General features: G+C 44.6%; 1 protein-coding gene across 2 annotated transcripts in view; it reads right to left on the reverse strand.

The window, feature by feature from the left end:
• The window catches only part of LOC124613034 (peptidoglycan-recognition protein SC1a/b-like), a 54,056-nt gene extending 48,068 nt beyond the window's left edge, over positions 1–5,988 (reverse strand). For both annotated transcript variants that reach the window (XM_047141603.1, XM_047141601.1), the window contains exon 1: positions 5,897–5,988. In XM_047141603.1, the coding sequence (XP_046997559.1) occupies positions 5,897–5,975 (79 nt within the window). In that variant the 5' untranslated portion in view covers positions 5,976–5,988. The remainder of the gene's footprint in view (positions 1–5,896) is intronic.
• Positions 5,989–9,018: the final 3,030 nt, after the last annotated feature.

The following is a 9,018-nucleotide window of genomic DNA, read 5'->3' on the forward strand; positions in this document are numbered from 1 at the left end:
ATAAATCCGTAATAGTACGAGGGGGTGGAGATCTCTTCTGAACAGTGCGTTACAAGGCATTCCAGATATGCCCAATAATGTTCATTTCTGGGGAGTTCGGTGGCCAGCAGAAGTGTTTAAAGTCAGAATAGTGTTCCTGCAGCACTCTGCAGCAATTCTAGACGTGTGGGTGTCGCATTGTCCTGGTGGAATTGCCCATGGCCGTCGGAATGCACAGTGGAAGTGAATGGATGCAGGTGATAAGACAAGATGCTTACGTTATGTGTCACCTGTCAACTGCACACGCCCCACTCCATTACAGAGCCTCTACCATCTTGAACAGTCTCCTGCTGACATGCAGGGTCCATGGATTCATGATGTTGTCTCCATACGCCGTGCACGTCCATCCGCTCGATACAATTTGAAATGAGGCTCGTCTGACCAGGCAACATGTTTCCAGTCATCAACAGTCCACTGTCGGTGTTGACGGGGCAGGCGAGGTGTACAGGTTTGTGTCGTGCAGTCATCAAGGGTACACGAGTGGACCTTCGGCTCCGAAAGCCCATATCGATCATGTTTCGTTGAATGATTCGCACGCTGACACTTGTTGGTGGCCCAGCATTGAAATCTGCAGCAATTTCCGTAGGGGTTGCACTTTTGTCACGTAGAACGGTTGTCTTGAATCGTCGTTGGTCCCGTTCTTGTAGGATCTTTTTCCCGCCGCAGCAATGTTGGAGATCTGACATTTTACCGGATTCCTAATATTCATGGTACACTCGTGAAATGGTCGTACGTGAAAATCCCCACTTCATCGCTACCTCGGAGATGCTGCGTCCCACCGCTCGTGCGCCGATTGCAGCACCACGTTCAAACTAACTTAAATCTTGATAACGGGCCATTGTAGCAGCAGTAATCGATCGAACAACTGCGCCAGACACTTGTTGTCTTATATAGGCGTTGCCGAACGAAGCACCGTATTCTGCTGTTTACATATCTCTGTAGTGAATACGCGTGCCGATACCAGTTTCTTTGGCGCTTCAGAACAGCAGCACAAATCCAAGGAAGGCTAACAAGTGAAATCCGACGTTATTGTTCAAGTCCAGAAATGTTAGTAGGAACACAAAAAGTCCAAATATATTTTACTTACTTAAGAACTATAGTAATGTATAGATCGGAAGGCTGGGTGATCACCACAAAGGAGGAAGGCTGGTTATTGAAAAGAATGATGATGATGAGGTTTCATACTCCGTGGAGCGTAGGGGACGATGCGGGAGACCCGCACCGCCGTACTAGGCAAGGTCCTACCGGAGGTGGTTTGCACTTGCCTTCCTTCGACCGTAACGGGGATGAATGATGATGATAAAGACGATACAACAACACCCAGTCATCTCGAGGCAGGAAAATTCCCTGACCCCGCCGGGAATCGAAACCGGGACCCCGTGCGCGGGAAGTGAGAACGCTACCGCAAGACCACGAGCTGCGCACAATTGAACGGGAGAAGGAAGATTTTGAGAAAGATATTTGGAGCGGTGCGAGAGGATGAAAGGGGGAAAACAAGGACAAACACAGAACTACAGACATTCATGGACACATGAATATCGTGGTGGATATCATGGAAGGAAGATTAAGGTGACCGGAATTGTACAAAGAATGCCAGAAACTGGAAGTATTAAGAAAGCGTTTATAGAATAGCTGTAAGGGAGAGGAAGGCACAGGAAAAGGTGGCTTGAAGGTATAGAGGAAGACCTCAAAGCGCTGAGAGCCAGGAACTGTAGAAGGAATGCGATGGACAAAGAAGAATGGAGGCAGGTGGCAATGGAAACCAATGTTCTACGAGGACTGTAGCGCCGACCAGTAAGTAGGTAATCTCAAAAAAATGGATAGAAATTTAATGAACTCATCTGATTGCATTGCCCATGGACTTGGTCGTTTCGCAGTGTTGTATTCTTGATTCTTTTCCAGTATTTACAGCATTTGGTGGCACACCGCTTGCGATAGTTATCAAAAATCGTCTTGTACCGCCATCATCTACTATGAAAATTTTTATTACTTCTATCAGTTTCGACTGTTAAACATCATCACCAGCAGAGTACGTTTCCCGATTTCGGTATGTGTGCGGATACAAACATCATGCTTCATCTCACGCTACAAAACGTCAAAAACACAGAACGTCAGAACTCAATACATATGTTCGTGTTTAAATTTAATGGAACTTCTGAAGTCCATTTCGTTTTATGACACTGTGTAGGTTCTGTGACTAGAAAAACTTCTTGCGGTGATTATTTGAAACAATCTACATTGAGCAACACTAAGAGTTTTCGTAGCAGTCGGTGGTGGTGAACCATGATTTTCGAATATATACCTTTACTAGTTTAGCGCCAGGAGAGTCTCTGGTGTAGACTGTACGGCCTGCAGAGATTTTTTTTATTAATCGAATTTTTATTTTGTTCACAACTCCTTCTAAGCTTTTCATGCTAATTAAGGCCATATAAGCATGGTCCTTTCCGAAAGTATTTCTGACCAAAAATAGTGAAAACGTATCTTTTTAAATTTCTAACTGAGAAGCCAAATTTAAATTTTCGTAAATTCAGCTTTAAAAATGCTTTCATAATAAAATATTTTCATAAAAAATTTCATCCCCAATTTCACCCTCTTAGGGGTTCAATTTCCAAAAACACTGAAACATGCATTTTTTTTTTGTTTGTAACCGAGAACTCAAATGCCAATGTTCGTAGATGTAGCTTTAAAAATACTTTAGCAGTTTTTTTAATAATGATATATTTTCAAAAAATCTGCCACTATTTTACCCACATAGGGTTAAATTTCCAAAAGTGCTGAACCAAGTGTTTCTTTATTTCTGACCGAGAAATCAAATACCAACTTTCGTATTTCTAGCTTCAAAATTGCCATGTTCCAAAAATAAACCTTCATCCCCTATTACACCGCTTTAGGGTTGGAATTACGTAAAATCCCTTTTTAAACGACGCCTACAGTACATCTCCACACCGTCTCCAAATTTCAAGTTTGTGTCTTATAGCGGTTTGTGCTAGGCGGTGATGAATCAGTCAGTCACGACATTCCCATCATACCCAGACACTAAGATTATGGTGGGTTGAAACGATGGACACGTGTGGAAAGACGCGTTCGTGCTGCCAGAAATGAGAAAAAATAGTAGCAGCGAATACTCATACGTTTACATGTCAAAAATACTTCTCTTTCTGCGGCCTTGTACACGTGAAAACCGGTTTGCACCGGAACGACCATACTCGTAGTCGAGCGATATGCAAGGAACGAGCATTCCTTGTTCCGCTAGCTATGGGGTCTTTCAGTGAACCATCAAACGAAGCTCGCGAGCGATTCGCATCGGCGCTCGCAGCGTGGAAAACTTCGTGTTATTTTGCGCGCGAACTGCTTTTGTTATCGACGTTAGTCAACCGCAAACGCCGGAAAAACTCGGATAAGGAGGGGAAGGGAAAGGCCCTCCACTGAGGAAAACGAACAGAAACACTGGTTTCCGAGACCGTAGATTAAAACGACTGAAAGGAGAAACAGTCTCCTCATTTACACTCTCGCAAAGTCATAGTCTGCAGACATTGTTCACCATTGCAGTACTAACGAGGAAAACATAGCGTTTACTATAACTCGATTTCCCAGGAACTTCGCTCGGTGAAAGAGGAGCCAAAATAAGCGGACGCGTTTCGGGCTATCTGTCGATACTCGACCGATTCTGAAAAAATGACTGTCGAAGTTTTCGACATACTTTATGTGCCTTTTACCGACGAGACAGAAGAAGCGGTGGCTTAGTGCCTAGAGTCGCGGCTTCACGCTTCACGCTTTTGCCCCTCGTATTTGAAACCCGAGTCTTATTTTAATTTTTGTTTTTCTTTTACCTACCCAAGTCCGTAGATTACTACATGAATGTATTCCAATGTATGTTGAAATAATGTTGTCCGAATTCGTCTACTAATTGTGTGTCTAATGCATGAATAAAAAAAGCCAATAAATGGATGGAAAAATTATTTGAAATTATTTGAAATTGTTGTCCTCTCTGGTGGGAAGCGAGAACGCAACTTCATTCGTAATCCATAGCAAGCGCCAGTTTTCGGAGAAGTGATCCGTTATGCATGGTATGACGCGAAATTATTGCAAACGCGTGAAATCTTCGGCAATGTTAACGCCATTTCTTTCCCGAGTGGTATTTATGCGAAGAAATGACTCTGTGCAAACCTGCCTTCCTGTGATGCTCATAGTGGTCGGAATTCCTACATTTCGAATGTTTCTACGGTCGTTATAATCCAAGGGAAAGCAGAACATCTTCCTGGAGAATAAACATAAGAATATAATATAAAGATTAAGAATTGCTGTAAGAATGAAATACAAGAATATGAATATTTAAAAAAACTGCGCGACCAGTGCGGCTGAGCATGTCGACTGCTTAGAGAACGTCGAAAACTTTGACGATCGTTCTCTTAAAAACGGACGACACCTAATGAAAGGCTGAGATACGTGTTCGTTTGTTTTGACTCGTCTTTCGCCAAGCGAAGTTCCTCGTAAGTGAACCAGTTTTACTGATGAGTGCACATATTGATTTTAAATACTGTGAATTATTATTCTTGTACTTCACGCTAAAGCAATGTATTACACATTATCTAAAGAAATACTAAAATATTTTATAATCTTATTGTTGTTAGCCCGCATCTCGTGGTCGTGCGGTAGCGTTCTCGCTTCCCACGCTCGGGTTCCCGGGTTCGATTCCCGGCGGGGTCAGGGATTTTCTCTGCCTCGTGATGGCTGGGTGTTGTGTGCTGTCCTTAGGTTAGTTAGGTTTAAGTAGTTCTAAGTTCTAGGGGACTGATGACCATAGATGTTAAGTCCCATAGTGCTCAGAGCCATTTGAACCATCTTATTGTTGTTATTATTATATCCTATGCAACTGTGGCACAATACAAGTGCTAATGACAGCCAATTATATTTTGGGGGGGAGGGGGTGAAAGGAGGAAGGGACAATAAGAGACTGTGGACCCCATTGGACACGACCCTGCATCTGTGCTGGTTATAGCTACCGGATGGTTGTAACTACAGTGCAGCAACTCACGGGGTTCCACTGTGAGCTGTAATTATCGTATGACAGCGAAACATGATAAATACGCTAATGCGCTAATGCGGGACCGATTTACACTGGAAAAAAATTAGTTGCAATTTTAGCTACCAGGTACAAAACTAGCGCTGTACAGCATCTTGCCGACGTCTCCTGTGTTCATATTGAACGAATTGTGCAAACGGCGGTTAATAACAAAATCAACGTTATGCCTTTCTCACTTGTTTAACCTTTTCTGCCCACGTCCAGGTCCCTAATCCATTACATATCGAAGTATTTCAATGTCTTTCTTGCATTCAGCGCCAGATTTGCACATGGTGACCAAAATTGGAACTATTTTTTTCCCTGCATAAATCGGTTCCACATTAATGCATTAGAATATCTGCTGAGTTTAGCTGCCTTACGATAATTACAACCCACACTGGACCTATGTGCCCGCATCTCGTGGTCGTGCGGTAGCGTTCTCGCTTCCTACGCCCGGGTTCCCGGGTTCGATTCCCGGCGGGGTCAGGGATTTTCTCTGCCTCGTGATGGCTGGGTGTTGTGTGCTGTCCTTAGGTTAGTTAGGTTTACGTAGTTCTAAGTTCTAGGGGACTGATGACCATAGATGTTAAGTCCCATAGTGCTCAGAGCCATTTGAACCATTTTGAACCTGGACCTCTGTGAGTAGCTGCATTTTAATTACAATCACGTGGTGCAAGCGAATTTGAACACTGGCGTTTATCTACCAGCACTCGATCACCTCTTTTCGTTCCCGTGTAAATGCGGCCTATAACGCTTGCAAAATGCGGTTGCCTATAAACTGCTGTGTGTACTTGCCATTATCCTGCTGGACCTCTACGGCTAGCGCGGTCTCCGCGTGTTTATCTTGCCCCCCTACCACCTCGGAGATACGCATCTTTGCGACTGACGCCAGAAGGTCACTGGAAACAGTCGAGCAAGCGCCCACCACTTCCCCTCCCTCCGATCAGGTGGCGGGGAGTCGCTGCGCATTCCCGCCGATTCGCACTGCACAAACAAAACAAGCGGCATACGTCAGAGCGGAGGGGACTTCCCTTCTCTGCCGGCCTCGTGACGGTGCTCTTCCTAGTGTCAAAGCCGGGGTACAGCGCCAAAAATAAGTGAAAGGACGAAGGCTGCAGAAACAGTGACGACGCACTATTTCAGACAAAATACTAGTCGCTTCCTTAAAAGACGCCATTAGTTACTATGGCGCTCTGTAGAAGCTGTAGATGTGGTACTACCTCCTAACCCTTTTGTGGGCAAAATTATTGAGCAGTTTTTTTAATGAATGGTGAGAAGATAGTAGTTAATAGATAGGTATATTTATCATACAGAATATCAAATTTGCTCCAACTGTGAAAGTGAGGTCACACAACAAGGTGGGAAGTATTCTTCCCACAGCCCTTCCTTGGAGTTAAATGACAAAAACAACTTTTTCAATATATGTCATATTTATTTGATAGATTTACTTCTCTTGTTACAATGATTCTTCACAGTTACTTGCCATGAAATTTTCTGTAACATTGGCCTATGCACAGTGGTATTTGACAATATGTACAAACACAGCGAGTGCTCTTTTCCGCAGCATTGGTACTACAATGACGGCACGTCCAGTAGGTTTCTCCTAAAATGGGTCGATGCTCCCCTACAGCCAAATGACGAAAATCTTCAGGTACTTTACCCCTTTTTGCCAGAAAGACAGGTTTTTGTCCACGCCTTTTTTGGGGTGAGAAGCCAGCGATCAATTGTCTGGCTAGATGGATCCTGTATGTGAGCTGATCATGCTGTCCACTTTCTCTTTTACTTATTTTCCACATGATAAAACTTTTCACTGCAGCAACGTCCACCAGGAAATAAAATATTCTGTGCCACCATTTTACAGAACGTGTGCCAATAGCATACCTTTCTCATAATTGATCAAACTTATCGACACCACCCGTTATTTTGTTGTATTCTGCCACAACTTCACGACAAGAAATCTCTGTACTAGTACCACCCTTGTTTTTCCTTTTCACTGTTGCTGTTTCTCATGAGTCATGAATTGAGGACAGGAAAGTGACTGGCCGGTTATCCATCCATTTTACTGCAGAAATAGCTCCTTTTGATTCAAACTGGAATTCTCCCCGTTCCAATTTTACGTTTTCCTTCATAAATTTGGGTAAATCGAAGTATTTACCTGATACTATAGCTTTGAGGAAAAAATCTCAAAATGTCACGCAAACAGCACTGAAAGGCTCCTCTACAGAGCAACACTCAGCTAAACAATGCCTCTGCGCAAAGGTACAGCAAAAACGGCGGGAACTTCCGATTGGAAGCAGTAACCTATGCTGTTCACTAGGTGGTAGCACCGTACAGAGGTGGGAACTGTGAATCCCACGGCCGGCCGTAGTGGCCGTGCGGTTAAAGGCGCTGCAGTCTGGAACCGCAAGACCGCTACGGTCGCAGGTTCGAATCCTGCCTCGGGCATGGATGTTTGTGATGTCCTTAGGTTAGTTAGGTTTAACTAGCTCTAAGTTCTAGGGGACTAATGACCTCAGCAGTTGAGTCCCATAGTGCTCAGAGCCATTTGAACCATTTTTTGTGAATCCCACGGGACTAGGAGCGAGTTCATTGTAGTGGGAAGCATGTTTCCCACGGCTCACGAAAGGGTTACAGGAGCCCTGCAACGTGGTGTGTATGTGCCTCTGCGTTGTGCGGAATCAGAGCAGTAAGAAAGGTCGACAAGGAGACAGTATAGCAGAAAGGAGCTACCGCGTTTGAATGTGTCCTCGGCCACATCGTGAATAAAGTTGCCCAATTTGTTGGTGTATCAACGCGGACTGCCCAACGTCCCTAAAAGAAATGGTATACGCTGGGGTGAAATACGTCACGAGATAACTCCTGATATCGTGTCAGATCTCCTTTCGCCCTGCGTAGTGCAGCAACTTGATGTGGCATGGACTCAACAAAAGTTGGAAGTCCCCTGCAGAAATTCTGAGCCGTGCTACCTCTACAGCCATCCATAATTGTGGAGGCATTGCTAGTGCCGAATTTTGTATACAGGGTGAAAAGTATTTAAACCGACAAACTCTGGGAGGTTGTAGGGGACATCAAAACAAATATTTGTACAAGAAGATTTCTCTGGCGCAAATTAATTAATCCAACAAACACTTTTCCATTTTTTTATGACCTAGAGACAACACATTAAGACAACCCTATTTCAATAACAGTAGATTTTCAAAAATGTCTCCATTGACACGTAAACAAAGGTTACACTGTTGGATCATATTCTGACTGACAAGGGCAAAAACTCCAGGAGTATCTTGAATTGTTCCTGCTGCTGCTACTATCCGGGCAACCAGATCCTCTTCTGATGCAACAGGAGTTGCGTAAACAAGGTTGCGCATCTCTCCCCACATAAAAAAGTCCAGAGGGGACATATCAGGGGATCGAGCAGGCCATGGTACATGACCACCTCTGCCAATCCACGTTTCTGGGAACCGCCGGTGGCCGGCCGCGGTGGCGGCGGTTCTAGGCACTGCAGTTCGGAGCCGCGAGACTGCTACGGTCGCAGGTTCGAATCCTGCCTCGGGCATGGATGTGTGTGATGTCCGTAGGTTAGTTAAGTCTAAGTAGTTCTAAGTTCTAGGGGACTGATGACCTAAGATGTTAAGTCCTATAGTGCTCAGAGCCATTTGAACCGTCGGTCCAGGAATCGACGCTCACGACGACTGAAATGTGCCGGCGCCCCTTCATGTTGGGACCACATGCATTGTCTTGTAGGGAGCGGGACGTCTTCCAGCTTTCTGGCAACGCTCTGGCGAGAAAAATGTAATAGTGCCTGCCATTTAATGGCCTAGGTAGCAGATACGGCCCAATTAAACAGTCCCCAACAACACCGATCCATACATTAACGAAGAACCGCACTTGATGAGCGCTAGTAACTGTGGCATGTGGGT

This window comes from Schistocerca americana, chromosome 4 (genome assembly GCF_021461395.2).
Source record: "Schistocerca americana isolate TAMUIC-IGC-003095 chromosome 4, iqSchAmer2.1, whole genome shotgun sequence".
Classification (NCBI taxonomy): domain Eukaryota; kingdom Metazoa; phylum Arthropoda; class Insecta; order Orthoptera; family Acrididae; genus Schistocerca; species Schistocerca americana.